At 43.7% G+C, this 18,917-nt stretch overlaps 1 protein-coding gene across 1 annotated transcript; it reads left to right on the forward strand.

The window, feature by feature from the left end:
• The first annotated feature begins 3,905 nt into the window (after positions 1 to 3,905).
• Positions 3,906 to 7,500, forward strand: LOC116406948. Its single transcript, XM_031892123.1, has 2 exons — positions 3,906 to 5,820; positions 6,625 to 7,500. Exons 1-2 carry the CDS (start codon positions 5,145 to 5,147, stop codon positions 7,476 to 7,478), a joined length of 1,530 nt encoding a protein of 509 aa, XP_031747983.1. The 5' UTR covers positions 3,906 to 5,144; the 3' UTR covers positions 7,479 to 7,500.
• The last annotated feature ends 11,417 nt before the right edge of the window (positions 7,501 to 18,917 follow it).

Genomic DNA, 18,917 nt, shown 5'->3' on the forward strand with positions numbered 1-18,917 from the left:
TATTCATGTACATTATATATACATCCCATCTACAGCCCTGGACCTTTGTATCCTCCTCCCAGTCTCATTGGTTTTATTGTAAAGCTTTAAAATCTGGTTGGTTTGTATAGAGAGCCCAACATGTATAATCTGCTAACTAGATTAGCCCAATGTAGAGTTCTGCAGCGTGTCAGGTACCCATGGGTTACCCACAAGAAAAGTGGGTACCCTGTGGGTTGCGGGTAGGATTTCTAGGTGCGGGTATAGATGCAGGTCTGTGGGTCGCAGGTTGGATTGTGGGTCTTATCTATATTTCAAAAATTGGTTCCCCGCAGGACTCTACCCCAATGCATATCTAAAGTACTTATAACTGATGGTATAAAACCATTGCAATTAGCAATACAAGCAATAGGGACAGCAGATCTTTTTGTACAGGACAGTTTTACAGTCTCCACAGAGGCAAACATTTTAATAAATCTGTACTAGAATTTCACTATGCATTGTTTTGCCCCCAAAAATTGTCTGTTTTTCTGTAAAAAAACACAGACATCATAATAATGTGCTCCTTGCCTTCCACATGAGCCAATGAAATCGGAGCCCTTCCCAGCCCACCCTTTGTAGGGCATGTATATGCTATTGCAGAGCTAAAACACCACATTGACATTTCATCTTCCTGTTGACTCCAATGCATTGTGGTGAAATGTTGCCATTTTGCTATATTTTCTGGTTTCAGCAGGGGCGGAACTAAAATCATTGAGAAATTCAGAAATGAATGAGAAATTTCCACATCCCAGTAGGTCAACTATTTTGTGGCCCTAAATTGTATTTGCTTTGGGGCCCTAGTTACACCACTGGTGTGTTTTAGGTCAAAACAACCCGACACGTCCTAATGATATCACAGATTCTGAACAGACACCCAAGTAAATTCGCATAGACTCAGACTGGACCACTGGGATATCGGAAATGAATCCGGGTGGGCCCTGACCCCAACCTGCCCACACTTTTGTAAAGATTAAAGCAAAATTAAAGATGGTGCAGTGGGAGTGGGTAGTGGCAATGGCTCAGCAGTGGGACCAGGTTTGACTCAGCCAGCGGGACACTAGGACAAAACCCAGAGCTCTGCCTGCCTCCCCCGTCACCCAGTTACCATTGTGGGTAGCCAGTCTGGTCAGGGATTATATTTCTTGTATGCACCCAGATAAAAAAAGATTTTATTTATTTATAAAATTCATTGGACGTGCAAAAATGATACTTTTGGTTGCAATATCATAATTATTTCTCCTGACGGCACATATTTCCCCTTTGTTTAGATACAAATACTAGCTCATTTTTTTTCTGTCCCTGAAAAGACTGTCAAGGGCCCCACTTTCCCTAAAAATCCTTATAATGGGAGCCGCATTATATCTCAAGTAGGCCTTCAGTTGGCTGCCCTGGCTATTGATTTGTGGCTCTCTATGCAGGTAATGGCATTCTGATCTGAAAGAGCACTCTCTATATGCACCATTATCTTTTCTCAAATTCAGGAATGTCCTTAAGGACCCCAGGGGTGGAGAAATCCTTTATTTATTTATTAGTTTTCCATATGTGCAGTTAAAGCAGCCATGCATGGGAGCCCTAACTTTATATATTAATGGTATATGTGCCCTTTAAGGGGTTCCAAAGGCTCCTTTCTATGACATCATCATTTTAATGGGATTCAGGCCACAATCATTTGCTTCAACAGATAATCAGGCCCCTCTGCTCTGATTCATGCAGCCGCCCTCGTGTAATTGGCGGACAGAGTAATTTTGCAAGATAAGGAAAATAATTTCGAACCTTTTAACATGAAATGACCCCTTTGAAATATTTGTCTGATTTAAGAAGAAATGGGCATCTGTTCTAGATCTTGGTGCCCTAGGTGACGGGGGGGGGCAATACCACTGGGTTTGGTTCCTCTATGGCCGCTCTCCTTGCTGAAGTTATGCAGCCACTGTTTAATATATATAAAGGGAGTGCATAACTTCAGCATGAACATAAGAGTGGGCGGGGAGGGGCTGTGGCTAAGTATCTGAGCATGCTGGATCCTTCTAAAGATTTTCTTGCAGGGGGGCCCGGTGCATTCTTTTTACGGCACTGGGGTTACCCCTCAGGGCAGTTGTTTCATCCCAAAAACATAATGACAGGCAATACAATTCATCAGATTGGCTCTGTCTGGTGTGTTCTATTTTGCATGTGGTCTCCAAATTAGATTGTAAGCTCCATGGGGAAGCTAGCTGTGGAAAGTGTTCGTGTTATGTCAATAAAGAATAATTATTATTATTTTGAATATGTTTAATTAAGCAAGCAAACTGCAATTATTGCTGGGACACCGGGAGAAAACACAGTGGGCCCATGCCCTTTTGGGTCCCACCAACTGAGGTCTGCTCCCTGACCCCTTGGGGAACTGTTTGTGAGTGAAACTGGGCGCTCCCCCTTCCATCCCCATCCCCGATAGAATTCGTAAAGAGGCGCATATATGAGGCCGGGGGTTGGGGTTGTAATTTGGGCTGACCTTGCCCTGCAGAGAAGTTTGAAACTGGGGGGCCCCTGAAGTGGCAGCCCCAGTGGGCCCCGCACACCCCAGTCCAAGAAAAGAGTAATGTGTAATAAAACAACTTCTCCCAGGAGGGGGTCTACCCTTGGATGATGTCACTTCTGGTTTTATGATGACGTCACTTCCATGTTTCAGGGTGGGTGGCTGGTAAAGGTATTATGGGTTGGCTTGAAAAGTGGGCCTGGGCTGGTAAAGGTATTATGGGTTGGCTTGAATAGTGGGCCTGTGCTGGTAAAGGTATTATGGGTTGGCTTGAATAGTGGGCCCTGGCTGGTAAAGGTATTATGGGGTGGCTTTAATAGTGGGCCCTGGCTGCTAAAGGTATTATGGGTTAGCTTGAATAGTGGGCCCCGGCTGGTAAAATCGTGATCAATAGGTCTCAAGCTAAATGGGTCCATATGCTGTTTACTGAATGTCCTTTGATCCCCTTTAATACAATGATATGACTCCAGACAATAGCTATTAAAATAAACTGGGTAACTGACTTAAAAACAATTTTAGTGTCACAAAGCTGATTCTCAGGCTTAATCTTGGAGGTTAAGAAACCCTGCCGTTAACGCCTGCAATGAAGTTAAGCCTGAAAAGCAATTCTCTTTATGGTTGCCAGGCCTATAGGACATAGCAACCACAAAGCCATTATAGTCCAGGTTTGCAAAAAGCAGAACATTTGCCTATTAAATATTAGGCTTTAGAATAAAAAAAAACATAAGATATACTATGGACCATTTTCTACTACTTTAATATAGGAATTTTCTCTTTTTTGGCATTCCAGCTGTTTTGGGAGAGTTTTAGTAATGTGACTAATGTGTTTATTTCTGTTTCAGTGCGGGCTGGGCTAGTGTTTTGTAAGTCATGCTAAACACGATCCCTGGGAAGGAAAAACTCAGAGCAAGTCTTTTGGAATCTTTCTTTTAGCCTATTTTTTCCACGTATGTAGGCACTTTGGGAAAAACACAAATCTGCTGGAGATAGGAAGGAATTAACAGAGGACACCAAAGGCGAAAATAAGGGGAAACTATACCCCTGAACACTTCTGGTATATAGAAAAAATACTATACAATACCTACATTTCCCAGATGTGTGTATATGACTAGCTTTACAGTATTTACCAAGTAATTCTATTAGGGATTATTTCACTGTTTCCAAGTATATTTATCTATTTGCTGGAAAGTGTGATCATATGACTGGCTTCCATAGATAGTAAATATATCTGTTGAAATACGGACAAGGCTGGATTTCCAACTACATATGAACACATATGAAGTGTTAAATGCGCTAAATATCGCATTAGTCTGTGCGAAAATTAACACCTACTTGGGGCAGGCGGTACTTAAAGAAAATTGTGGTTCGTGAGCTTTTGGCAACACAACATGGACTTTGCAGTGGGATTTTTTCACTAGGGGTATACAGTACCCTATATTGTCTCCCCGACATCAGCAGGTACTGTATCCGTACCCTATATTGTCTCCCCAACATAAGCAGGTACTGTATACAGTACCCTATATTGTCTCCCCAACATCAGCAGGTACTGTATACGTACCCCTATATTGTCTCCCCAACATCAGCGGGTACTATATCCGTACCCTATATTGTCTCCCCGACATCAGCGCGTACTGTATCCGTACCCTATATTGTCTCCCTGACATCAGCGGGTACTGTATACAGTACCCTATATTGTCTCCCCGACATCAGCGGGTACTGTATCCGTACCCTATATTGTCTCCCCGACATCAGCAGGTACTGTAAACAGCACCCTATTTTGTCTCCCCGACATCAGCAGGTACTGTATCCGTACCCTATATTGTCTCCCAAACATCAGCAGGTACTGTATACGTACCCCTATATTGTCTCACCATCATCAGCAGATACTGGTCTGTACCCTATATTGTCTCCCTGACATCAGCGGGTACTGTATCTGTACCCTATAAACAGGGTCCTACAGCTGGAAGAGGCCTTGCTACTGCAGATAGAAGCTCTGGAGGAGAGTCCCCCCCCCCCCGCCTGACAACGCAGGAGGAGACCCGCCCGACCGGAGCGGTAATGTATAATGACTAACGCTAACGGTTTTCTTTTTATCTCCTAACTAATGGGGTCTTTTAACTTATTCACCATTAATGTAAGGAGTATTAAGGACCAGATGAGATGACAGACCATCTTTGCATTTCTTGACAACCAGAATTGTAATGTGTACATGTTGCAGGAATGTGCCTTTCCTTTCTCCAGGTCATACAAACACCTCATGCGTCAGTGGACCCATGGTCCCTCCTACTGGTCTGGGGGTAATAGCTGTAAGTCTGCAGGGGTCGCCATTCTGATCAGGGGGAGCCTCTTCACTGTTGATTCTGTACTTGAGCTAGTCTGCGGCCGCTTACTGGTCGTGGACGGTTCCTGGGCAGGGGAGCCTGTTAGGCTTATCAACGTGTACGCCTCCCCTGAGAAGGGTGAGCGTTTGGAACTATTCCAAACCCTGTGGGCCCAGTGAGCAACCACTCGGGCGGTAGTGTTGGACGGAGACTTCAACTGCCCCATTGAGGAGGACGGGCGCAGCACCAGCAATGGTGCCAACAATGTCACCTCCAAACTGCTTAAGGAGATGGTAACCGAAGCATCCTTAAAGGACGCTGTTGGGTCCATCAGGAACGGCACTGTGAATTACAGCTGGTGCCACCCCGATGGCTCAGTGCGTTCTAGGATTGACTTTGTGTTTACCTCACGTACCATCAAGCAGACAAGGTATGCTATGGTCCCCTGCTTCTTTTCTGACCACAGGGCCATTCACTTTCAGGGAGCTTTGGGCTGTGGTTTTCCTCCAGGTCCGTGCTCCTGGAAGCTGAACTGCAAACTGTTGGGAAGGGAGGAGGTTATGCAAGAACTGAGGGATGCATACATTTGGTGGAGGAATGAGAAATGTTGTTTTGATAATGTCAGTGACTGGTGGGAATTTGTCAAGGTCCAATTGCGTAGTTTCTTTCAGGTCAAGGGCAGGCGCCAAGCCTGCAAACGCAGGAGGAACTTCAAGAGGCTGGAGCGAAATCTACAGTCCCTTCAAGACCTCCAGCAGTGTGGCTGGGATGTGAGGAAGGATCTGGAGGAGACCAAAGAGGACCTGAAAGGGCACTTTGCAGAGGAATCCAGGCGCATCATCTTCCGCTCCAAGGTGGAGCATCTTGAGAAGGGGGAAAAGTACAACTATTTCTTCTTCCGAAAGCTCCACTCCGACCACACACCCCTGACAGAGCTCCGCGACGAGACCGGCACCCTGAAGTCAGGTAAGGAGGGGGTGATGGAAGTGGTTACTGACTACTACAGCTCCCTCTACAAAGAAAAAGACACGGATGAAACATCGGCTGAGAGGTTCCTGTCAGGTATCACTAACCTTATTGATCCCGCAGGTCTTTCAGCCACCAATGCCCCCTTGGCCTTGGAGGAGCTGCACTCGGCTGCCAAATCCTTTAGGCGAGACAGGACCCCGGGCAGTGACGGTCTCCCAGCGGAGCTCTATGTAGCGCTGTGGGACCTCATTGGTCCGGACCTGCTCGAGCTGTACGAGAAGATGGCCATGGAGGGCAGGATGCCCCAGTCGCTGAGGGAAGGAATGATCACGATCTTGTATAAGCAGAAGGGGGAGAGATGCGACCTTAAAAATTGGCGGCCCATCTCTCTTCTGAATGTGGACTACAAGATCCTCGCCAAGGTACTAGCCAACCGGCTAAAAACTGTCATCGGACAGATCGTCCATCCGGATCAGACCTGCGGTATACCCGGGAGCAGGATTGCAGACAGCCTTGGTCTCATTAGGGACACAGTTCCCTACATCAAGGACCGCCGTGTACACGCGGCCCTGGTCAGTCTTGATCAGGAAAAAGCCTTTGATCGGGTGTCCCACGTCTTTATGAACAAGGTCCTGCGTAGGTTTGGGCTGGGTGAAAAGTTTTGTTCTTATGTCAGTCTAATGTACCGTGATAGTTTCAGTTTGGTGCTGGTCAACGGCTGGAAAACTGACCCCTTCCCTGTCCTCTCTGGGGTCAGACAAGGCTGCCCTCTTTCACCTCTTCTTTTTGTTTGTTGCATAGAGCTCTTCGCCGATTGCATCCGACGGAATCCAGAGATCAGAGGGATCACCGCACCAGGACCTGCCAGATCCCAGATCAAGTGCTTGCTGTACATGGACGACGTGACCGTCTTCTGCGCTGATCAGCAGTCGGTGAGATCGCTCGTCCAGACCTGCAAGGACTTCAGCAAAGCTTCAGGAGCCAAAGTCAACAGCGGGAAGTCAGAGACCATCCTCTTCGGAGACTGGAACCTGACTTCTGACAACGTCCCCTTTTCCATCAAAGCCGACTTCATCAAGATCCTCGGAGTCTGGTTTGGCGGTGAGGGCGCTGCCCTGAAGTGCTTGGAGGAGAGAATGGCAAAGGTCAGACAAAAGATTGGCGTCTGGAGCCTCAGAGACCTCACCATCGAAGGGAAGACACTGGTGCTGCGGAATGAGATTCTTCCTGTCCTGCAGTACATGGCCCAAGCATGGCCTCCGCTGGCTACGGTCTGCAGGGCCATCACAAGGGCAGTCTTCCACTTCATCTGGGGCTCCAAGATGGACAGAGTAAAGCGGTCAGTTATGTACAAGGCCCCCTGCAAAGGTGGAAAAGGAGTCCCTGACATCCCCACCCTGCTGAGGAGTTTCTTTGTGTGTAACTGCATCCGCCAGACGATCACCGGTAAAGAAAAGGACTCTGCTGGCAGCTTTATGTCCCGTTTTTTCCTTCTTCCACTTTGGCTTTCGCTGGGGTGGGACAGGTGGGACAGCTCCTACCCTTACAACTGGAACACCCCTTGGTTTTACCTGGATGTTACAAAGTTTGTGAGGGAACACACTGGAGAGAGTCAAGCCCGACTTGTGGAAACTTGGAGACAATTCACAAGTTGATCAAAGCCAAGGATACTATGGAGTCTATTCCAGGGCTCCCAGCGGACACTGTAAAGGTTGTTTGGGGGAATGTTTCTTCAGACAGCCTGACCAACAAGCACAAGGACATGTCGTGGATGGCTAACCGGGGGGGGGCTTCCCCTCAGAACCTTCATGCATGCCCGTAACCTGTGCAGGTACCGGCATTGCCCACAGTGCATTTATGAGGAAACATCTTTGCACACTTTTTGGGATTGCCAATTTGCTCAGGTCCTGCTTGATGCCCTGGAACATGAACTCAAAGACTGTGTGCCCAGAAATCTCCTTACGCACCATGCGGTGCTTTACGGGCTTTTCCAGGGCACCCACACGGAAGGGGCAATTCAGGAAGCCTGGCGCCTTATGAACTGTTTTAAGGACGTTTTGTGGTATTCCAGGAACTGCCTCATTCTGAGGAGAGAGAGGATGACAATCCAAGACTGCCACAGACTGATTCACAGTCTGCTCCGGGACTACAACATCCGGGACAGCCTTGAGGAAGAAGAGGACTAACTAACCCTCTCCTTCTCCCCATCCCTCCCTTGTTGTCTAAGTTTAAGTGGAAAATAAAGCTTTGGGCATTTCAAACTCCACATCCCTCCCCCCATCTCCCACCCCCCATCCACTCCCCCCTACCTCCATTGCTTTATTTTGAAAGTATAATGCAAGTATGGAATATATGACAAAGTAAATGTTTGTTTTTTGTATACTGCCTGTCCCTGAAGATTTTTTCCAGGGGCCCGGAGCATTGTTGTTACGCCGCTGTCTGTGTCAGATGAAATCTGTCCATGTGTACCCAGCCCCTAATGGTACTACACATTTCTAACTTTTCTATACCTCTCTCATGAACAGACCTGCTCTTGGATGGAAAAAACTTTTGAGTTTTGCTCAGAATCCCTAACATTCCTACTGGTACCACAGGCTGTTAGACAATCAGTTGAGAAGGTCTAAATAACTAGCCCTCAGGACTGAAGGTTAAGAAGACCGTTGGGAAGATTAAATTGGACACAATATAAATGTCCTGTTGTTAAGGTGCAAGGTAAGGAGGCTGGGCCCATCTAGCAGTGCATTTTCAACTAGCAACACGCCTGAGAAATGTAGGGATATTTTTAGTCAGGGACCTAGCTGCAATTAATTAGCTTGGTTGCAGCGTTGCTTTCTGGAAGCCCAGATTGGAACAGTTTTTCCTTCAAGTGAATATACAGCCTCTGAGTGATAGAACCGTTTGCCTGTAAAATAGAATATATTATGCCAAGCGAGACAAAAGGCTTGTTGCGCACCTTGACAGGGCATTCAGGTTACCATGCCACCATAGGTCCATGTGATCTTGCGGTAAATAGGTAAAAAAAAGGTAAAAAAAAAATATATATTCTTAGTAGCATTATGATGTTCCTTTACATATTTAACTGGATTAAACACATCTAATCACCAGAATTAGTTCTGCGGTTTAGAGAAATTTGGGGAGACCCCAAATGACAATGAACTTTAATGCCATGTCTTCTCGGCAGCATATCTTGGCCACAAGTGGATAATTATCTTGCAGAGGTTTCCAGCTAATGACTGGTCTGTGGCTGTCACCCACAGTCATTAAATCCCATCGAGACTGTCTCTGTTTCCGCAAATCACCCTAACTAGGAATCTTGCAGAATGTGTGATCTGTGATTTTTTTTTTCTGAGCAGTATAGATAGTAGAGTAAGGATGCAAATAGGTGAGCACTACCACTCCATAGGTTAGAATGGCAACTGAAGACATTCCGGCCACATTTCAATAAATACTTTCCTTTCAGGAAACTAAAGTCCTTCTTGATTCTCCAGTTAAATCTATGAAAAATCTGGATGACAGTGTATTTCCTCTGTATGTAGGTTATGTATACACAAATGCTAGCCAAAAATGGCAACACTTTATATATGTTGCCTAAAACTAAAGCTGGCCATACATAGATGACACGTTCATTTGCCTGGTAAGGTCACCAAACGATTTGCTTCTCTGAGATATGGTGCTGGCAGCCTACAGCAGTGTGAAGACTACAGTGACATCACTGAAATCTCTCTGTCCTTCCTGTTCTCTGAGCATGTGTGTAACTTGATCCTGTCTGCTGTTCTGAGCTACACATGCCCACCAGCCAATCAGAAGCAGATCTGGCAGAGGGGAGGGGGGGGGAGGGAATGAAACACATGTGCAGTATGAAGCAAGGAGGGAAAGGAAGGGAGAATACCTTTTTAGAGATGGCTGCCTGTTCTAGAAAATGTGAAGTAAGTGTGACTGAGTAAATATTTGATTAGGTGAGCCAAAAGTGTGGCGTTTTTACGAAACAATAGGAGGACTATTGGGCACTATGCTTTTTAAATTTTGACTTGCATTCTTCTTTAATAATTGGGATCTCACTAAGCCGCAGTGTGGCCTTTGCCCAACAGGATACCTTAACAAGCCCCAATATTAAAGAAGCGATCCTATTGGTAAAATATACAAAAGATGCATCCTTCCATATCTGATTTGTGTACTATGGACCGACAAGCCTGATATTCAGTTGGCTCATTTACAGCATGTGATTCAGTTTGCAAACAGCCAATTACAATATGCCTACCAAGCCCAGACTGGCAATCTGTGGGTTCTAGCTATTAGTTTGTAGCTATTAGTTTCCTTTTTCCCATACCTTACCATCGGAACTAGCTATCCTAGACTAGCATTTTAATAAATTTTAAAGTTCACTATGATATTTTATAAAAGGCACGGGTTTTGAATTGATTTATTGCAAGCGCCAACTCATTGTGGTTAAAGGTTCTAGCCACAGGGGCTGTTTGGGCCTCTTTGTACTTGAAATGCCAGGGCTTATTTTGACCCCCGCTCCAGACCTGAGGCCTACCCAATGTCCGACATTGTTTCACTGAATAGTTTAGAGCAGCGTAACTTGGTGACTTGGGGGCCCAGACCGTGGGGTCTATGGGAGGAGGGACTGGTTGCGCCAGGCCCTCTCAAAAGCTTTTTCTGCAGGGGGGCCCAGCATGACCAGCCCCTCCTCCTGTAGACCCCACAGCCCGGGCTCCCCGTGGGGTCTAACGTATATGTAGTTAAGACACTAGTCTATAGTCCCACTACTATGCCTATACAAAAATGAGCTTGAGGACATTGTTGAGTTCATTAGATATGGTTGGTAGAAAACGATGTCCTTGGATGACACCTTCAGGAGCTCCCTTCTGTCCCTGGGTCCACAATCCACCAATCAAATAAATGTTGGCCATAGTCTGCATTAATATCTAAAGTATGGATCCCCAACCTTCTTGTGTGAGCCACACAAGTATGAAAAAAGTTTTTTGGGGATTGGAGTAAAATTGGCTCTGATTGGAGTAAAACTGTGTTTTTTTGCTTCCAAAATATGTCTCCAAACCAGAATTTTAAAATGGGCAACTACTTTGAGTCCACTGGGATCAACATCAAAGGGGGTGGGGAGAGATATGTTGCCTAGGAGCCACTGGTTGGGGATCAATGATCTAAAGAAGCCATGTTCAAGTATCTGTAGGCTGCTAACTCGATGGCAAAGCACCTCAACAGGGCAATTTATTACATAATGATAATAATGTAATTATTTAAAAAATGGAATTTTGCTAACAAAGTCTCTCATGGAAAATCTATCAAACAAAAGGAAACAGAATCAGCCACATCTTGTGCTGATTTGTGAGTTGTTCTCTGCCTTCCTCCCTAGAGCTCCTGTCCCTGCATTCCCAGGCAAGGAACAAGATAGCCACTCTGGAGATGATCTGACCCTAAACTGAGAAGGCAGTTGCATTCCATATTCCTGCTGAAATAGCTCTCGCACTCCCACCCCTTGGTGTTTGCTAATACAGTGACAGCTACTAGAGCTGCAAACCTTCAGGCTTTGAGATATGGAAAGCAAAATGGGTCGGAATGAAGAAGGCAAGGGAGCACATTCAAGTGTTTGCCAGCAGAATAGCAAATGTAAATATGGTTTTCCTTCATCCATGTTGATGATGTGGTGCTAAAGTTGACATTACAGGTTGCATTGCTCTTCAGTGGGTTGCATTTTGGGATTGTTGGTTTATTGGAAAATTTTTGTTCTAATCTAGATCCTTTTTTTAGGGCTTTGTTTAGCTTCTGAAAGGGGTTTCTCTCCATGATTCTACCTTGTCACATACATCTGTGCCCATAATCTTCTGCATGACTTTCTAAAACCCTTTTTTTTTTAGCCCCAGTTACAATACTTGTAGGGGTGCATTCAAATGTAATGCCTGTAAGTTGATAGGGCACTGTTGCTATAGTGGTGTAAGTAACAAGCAGGGAAGTGGCTTAGTTGAATCGTTTAGAAGAGTCGTTAAAGTGTAATAAATGTAGCTGCCTTGGGGAAGAGTCGGTAGGGTTTTGGTTGAGTTTTTTATATAAAATATTTGTCTCACCTGGTACATATATACTGTATATATACAGACAGCAACCTATAGAAATATATATATATATATATATATATATTCTGTGGGGTCTTCCAAAAGAACATTTTAGCAACACCCTGGTAACTATGTTTTGCTTGCCGGGTAAGTGGCCCCACTCATGCCAGATCAAATAGCGTGCGCAGCCTGCAGACAAACCAGGCTCTTTGGGACCAATTTGCTTGCAGAATTTGCAGCGCTGTAAAACTGCGCATGAGCCACGTAATCTACCAGAAACACAAAATAAATATGAAACACACTCTCGACATTATCCAGAGCAAGGAAAGTTGCAGAGTGTATGTAAAAGAAACTTCTAATCCCATTATACGGCGTGTGAGTTGAAGCCTGTTTCTTGTTTTTGAGGTTTATCTGCTTCCTTGCTTGGAAAATGAAGGCTGCGCTTTACGACTTGGGTTGCAAGCGTAGAACATAAGCTCAATAAGGAATATTCTATATATAGCAGTGCTGTGCAGATGTGGCCATTCAAAGGGTTCTTGCTACATAGACTTGATTGTAGGACATAATTTTAAAGGATAAGTAAGCCTTTTATTTTATTTCCAGAATAACCTACCTTTCTCTCTGTATGCAATTTTTTGTTTTGTTTTTTTATTACAAGCAGCTGAACTGCAGCTCTTTTACTTACTTCCTTGTCTAGCATAAAGCTCTGCCCCCATTTCCTTTCTGAGCCCTCTTCTCTCAATCAGACACCTCTTTTAGATCTTATAGTCGGAGAGAAGAATGATCAGAAAGCAAAAGGCAGCAGAGCTTCATGCTAGTTAGGGAAGTCAGTATAAGAGCTGTAGTTGAACTGGCTGTAATAGAAAAACAAAATAAATCTGAATGTAGGGCGAAATGTATGTAATTCTGGGGGCTGTACAGAGTCATTTTAGAAATTTTTTTTAAAAAAAGGTTTACTTTAATATAATCTGGCCCTCAAATGTGTTATTTGACACAGTTGTACAGCACTGCTATTTAGTTGGCCAAAATGCATAGTGGACTCCCCTATAAATGATTATTCACCCTCCCCATTTGATGCACAGAATCCATCATTTTTTTTTAGATCCCACTGAAGTCCAATCCTCTTCCTATTTTGTACTGAACTGAACCCCAGCCCTAATTTGCATATTCAAATTAAAGAAAATATTTTTCAATATGACATCAGTGTCCTTGCACTGATTCTGCAGATTCCAGGGGGGTGGGTGAGAGCAGAAAGGCCCCTCATAAGGGAATCTGGCCTATATTGCCTTTAAAGGAGAAGTATGGGAGAATTAGAGAGCTTTTAGGAAAATATGGCAAACAAAACCACAGTACTTTTATATAATTGTGTGCAATATGAATAGGCAGGCACCAGAGCACTAATCAAGCCTTTGCAATTGAGTATATATATATATATATATATATATATATACACGTACATATATATCCCCTGTAATTAACACTTGGTAAACAGACGTCCCTCTACACTCTCATTTAAATCTGACCTTGCTCTTCCCACCACCAATTTCCGAGTAATTTCAGTTGATCTTCCTATATCCTGTTTATTCAGCAATCCCCGTAGTACTTTAAGTTACGTCCAGCTACTCAAACCAAGTAATGCTGGCTCCTTTTATTAAAAGTGTTCCTGTGAAAGGTTATTTTAATAATATTTTATTGAAACCCAGTATGTGTAATGTCTGGAGGCGCAGGCTCGGTTCCGGCTGGCCGGAGTCCATTACTTGGGTGACTTGGAGCAGCTGCTAGTTTTTATGCTGGAGCATGCTAATTAGGCAGAGTGCTTAGTGGGAAATTGGATCCCGTCAATAAATTGCCAGTAGGTCCCATCATTTCCAACAAATTCCCATGACTGGGTCATGAGCACCTGGATTGTACCAGGGTACAAGGGCTTGGGGCAGGCCAAAGGGAAGGTTAGAGATAGAAAGTGTGGGTACAAAAGTGGTAAAAGAAGGGGAAGTGCATTCTAGGATCTCAGGTCTACATAGGATCACATACAGACCAATAATGGGCAGCTATGCCCAGGGTCACTCCAGCACATTACACACAGGTCTGAAAACTACAGCAGAGGTGGGTCAAGCTGGCTGGGTGCCCTAGGCAATCAGGCTGGCCACCTCACCCCTACCCGCTGTGCGGGGGGAATACGCAGCAACAAACGGTGGCAGGGGCAAGAGAGCCCAAACTAGGGGCAGGCAGAAGATGAACCTGGCCAGCGCCCTACCTCTTCTGCCTGCCCTAGTTTCAGCCCTGGTCAACAGCCCTATTAAGATTTATGGTAGGTCAGACAGTGGTATAACTAGATGTTATTGGGCCCCACAGCAAATTTCATTTAGGGCCCCAAACATTGTTAAGTTGACCAATTCTACCAAGATATATTAAAATCCCTCAATGATTAGGGCCCCCTACATTCCCGGGCCCCCCTGCATCCTCTGTAGTTATGCCCTTGAGTTCAAACACAAACTGCCAATAGACAGAAAGCTGTTTTGTCTGGCTAAATTGCTAAATAATGTGATTTCTACCTGATGTTCTGGATCAAATTGGGTTGGTAGAGAAATTCTAATCAGCCTTTGCTCAATCAGTATTTTGTGCCTGTGCGTTGCCACCTGAAGAGTCCCAGGCTCAACCATAGGGTAGGCAGAAGAGGCACCGGTTTAGGGTGCAGCGATGGAGGAAGTCAAGGCAGGTACCTCATCGTATCACCCCTCTCCATCGGCCCTAGCAACCCTGCCCCCCCCGTACACTTGCTTGCCCATGTACATGCACATTCGGGGTGGGGCGGGCTAAGCCTACTGGGTTGCCTAGGGTGCCCGGCCAGCTTAGTACGACACTGGTTGATCCACTTCTTACCTTCAAACAAAGTGTAAATATGGTGGTGAAATGCTGACATTATGTATTTATAACAGTTTTTCAGATAACAGGTCCTGTATAGGCATAATTTCCCCTTTTGTAATAATATCATTTTGCCACTAACCTTAAAAAGTTGTAGTTGCTTTTATAAAAAAAATCTACTAAATAATGGTGTATTTTTTTATGAGTCTGTCTCATAAACAGTTTTCGTTTTTTTTTCTTTCAGCTGTGTCTCTTTCTCTCTCTCTCTCCCTATATACATTATATTGTGAGACATTCTAACAAGTTGGTGCTCTATAAAACACAGGATAAAAGCAATATTAATAATTATAATAATAAATTCTAGTTGTGCAAATGCTTCAATTTGGCTGGGTGCTTATGTATGTGATACGTTAATGATTCTATTATAGGTTACAAATCAGTGCTTCTGTTTACTCTGCCTCGGCTAAGCTTACTTACCTCTCCCACTCTTATAAATAAGTCTCGGGCAGCCCCGGCATCAGTGTAATAAATGTTAATGAGCCTTCTGGATAAGGTAGAATTGATCCTGCTTTGTCTTTAGGGACACTGATTCTGATACTGAGTGTATATAGAGAATAAGTGCAAAAAAACCCCACAAACAGATTTCTCTTATTTATATTATAAGGAAATTAAAAAAATAAAAAAAAACATGAGTGGCAGGAAATGGATTCCCCCATACAAGCAGAAAAAAAAGAAACATATAGGTTTCCTATCAGTTAAAAGTTTCTTTCCAAGACATCACTAAATGCTGATATCTATATGGCAACATACGGCACAGCATTTCCTTCACTTAAGGTATAATTACAGAGATGGAATGTTCTGGGCACACAATAAGCTGTACCCTCATACTGTACTGTCTAAGGGAAACAATATGACACCTCCCTTCCATATGTATAAATACAAATATACAGAGAAGGAATGTTCTGGGCACACTATAAGCTGTATCCTCATACTGTACTGTCTAAGGGAAACAATATGGCACCTCCCACCCATATGTATAAATGCGAATATACAGAGAAGGAATGCTCTGGGCATACAATACGCTATACCCTTATACTGTACTAAGGGAAACAATATGGCACCTCCCACCCATATGTATAAATACAAAAATACAGAGAAGGAATGCTCTGGGCACACAATAAGCTGTACCCTCATACTGTACTGTCTAAGGGAAACAATATGGCACCTCCCTTCCATCTGTATAAATACAAATATACAGGGAAGGAATGTTCTGGGCACACAATAAGCTGTATACTCATACTGTACTGTCTAAGGGAAACAATATGGCACCTCCCACCCATATGTATAAATACAAATATACAGAGAACGAATGCTCTGGGCACACAATACGCTATACCCTCATACTGTACTAAGGGAAACAATATGGCACCTCCCACCCATGTGTATAAATACAAATATACAGAGAAGGAATTATGGGCACACAATAAGCTGTACCCTCATACTGTACTGTCTAAGGGAAACACTATCGGGTATGCGTACATATGCTGCGTCGTGTACGTACACAAGGAGGAGTCAAAAGTAGATCGCCGGTGGAAAAAGTCTGGGCACCCCTGGTCTAAGGGAAACAATATGGCACCTCCCTCCCATATGTATAAATACAAATATACAGAGAAGGAATATTCTGGGCGCACAATAAGCTGTACCCTCATACTGTACTGTCTAAGGGAAACAATATGGCACCTCCCTCCCATATGTATAAATACAAATATACAGAGATGGAATGTTCTGGGCAGACAATAAGCTGTACCCTCATACTGTACTGTCTAAGGGAAACTATATGGCACCGCCCTCCCATATGTATAAATACAAATATACAGAGAAGGAATGTTCTGGGCACACAATAAGCTATACCCTCATACTGTACTGTCTAAGGGAAACTATATGGCACCTCCCTTCCATATGTATATATACAAATATCCAGAGAAGGAATCAAGGAAGAGGAAGCCAGTGCTGTAGTTTCAGTGTTCCTTGGTAACATAAATGAAACCAATGTTTAAGGCCCCTAAATTGAATTTGCTGTGGGGCCCAGTAACATTTATTTACACCACTGAAAGGAATGCTCTGGGCACACAATAAACTATGACTTAGGAAAGTAAGTAAGCTAAGCTAACTAAAGTTTCATACGTTCCTTAGAACTGTGTCTGCTATGCAGCTCTGCTATTGCCTTTATATCTCAGTATTTCAGTGTAGGAAAGCCCTTTCCAATCAGAGACAACATTCCCTTTATGTGTTTCTGTGCCCAACTGCATTACCGCCACTCTCAGTAAACGGCTAACACACGTTACCACATCGACACTTTAAAAAAAAAATTCTCCTTAAATGGAGCACTTTCCCCCCAAATTTTAGAATAGATATATTTAAACAGCCGCCTGCCTCCAAACCGTTTAAATGCATATAAACGCCAGAATGCCCTTGTAATCTACATTGTGTGAAAATCACAGGCCGCAGCCTTTAAAAACTCATCCCCCCCCAAACCATTTTCATTTTCGCTCCCCTCCTTCCACTCAGGAAATATTTCTGTCATAGTGTAACTGTTATTTGTAACCTCCATAGCTTTGCCTCCCTCTTTCCTGCCTGCTCTATCGCTCTCCCTCTCCCTCGCTCCCTCTCAGGGGGGAAAAAGGTCATTGCGCAAATGATTAGTCAGAGCTCAGTTGCTATAGCAACCAGCTCCATCTAACTGGGACAGACATGCATTCAGGACAAGAGAGAGGTCGACCATTAGCTAAAGCTGGAAATCTGCAGCCTTTGTATTTACTTTCCACCAAGACTCCAAGAAGCCCCATGCTGCCTGCTTTACTCGGACAGGTCTCCTCTTAATCACCAAGCCTGGCGTATATTATATTTGCCTTTTTATTTCCCTAATTCCTCATCATTTTTTATTCAAATCATTCATTTATCTAATTCATTTTATGAATTTTTTAATTTTTTTAATATAAAATGTGATTGCTGCTCATCCGTTTATGTGTAGTCCTTGTCTTATGTCGGGGGGTTTTATTTCCCCTTTCTAACCCTACTCGTAACCTTGGGGGAATATGTGTGTGTCTGTCTTTGTAACATACAAAAGGGAACGATATTGGCATGCAGAATCCTTTTAATGTCAGACTATTGTTCAGAGATTTGTTGTATTTTCTTATTTTTTGTAATGGATTTAATGATAATTTGCTTTGCTTGGTAATGGTGAAACAGCAAGGCGCTAAGAGCTCCGGTCATCTAGATACGCTGGAGGCCCCAAGCTTATTAGCAGAATGCAAGATAAAAAAAAAAAGAGATTGCTTATAAAGTAACAACGGGTTTCTCATTAGGCAACTTTTCCGTGCCTTTAGCCGCCTTCAGAACTCAAGGTGACTTGTATCATCAGATCACATGTTCCATAAAATCTCCCATTGCCCTCAGCAAACCAAGAGGCTTTAGGGGTTTCAATTAGATCATCACATTGCTCCTTCCATTCCATTAGACATAAAAAAAAAACACATTTTTAATTTAGGGACTAATGTTTTGTTTTTTTTAAATTCCATGTTAATTTTTTAGCAATTTGTGGTTTTTTTGTAATTTTTATAATAATAATGTTGGGGATGCGTCTTGAAGGATGTTGTTAAAAGTTGTCAAAATGTTATTTATATTGAAATTGTAAATTTATAAATATAGGCGCAGGAATGACGAGACGTTATGTTTGAAGATATGTTTGAAATTGTCATTGCAAGTTCCTGGGGGAACCCAGCGATCATAGGGCAATGGCAGAAGTTGGGGTGCATTTAGGCCGGCTGTAAAGCACAAAAAATCTCTTGCATCTTCCCTTATATGAGGAGCAGCTGAAATCTCTGGGACAGGTTCTTTTCAGCCCAAAAATGCTCATGTAAGCTCAAAAAGTACCTTTACCCAAGATTTCAGCTGCTTCCCAGAAGTCAAGTTTGCAGCTCAAGGCCTTAAGTTACTCTATCAGCTATTAATACTGGTAAGTTATAAATCAAGTTGGCATTTAAAGGCGGCCATACATATTGGGCTTATTTGATCATTTGGTCCTAGGGCCGAACGATCAAATTACAATGATGGAGATAGGAGGGGTTGGAGGGAGGGCTGCATAAATGAGCCGATGCAGTCCCT

This window comes from Xenopus tropicalis, chromosome 8, assembly GCF_000004195.4.
Source record: "Xenopus tropicalis strain Nigerian chromosome 8, UCB_Xtro_10.0, whole genome shotgun sequence".
Classification (NCBI taxonomy): domain Eukaryota; kingdom Metazoa; phylum Chordata; class Amphibia; order Anura; family Pipidae; genus Xenopus; species Xenopus tropicalis.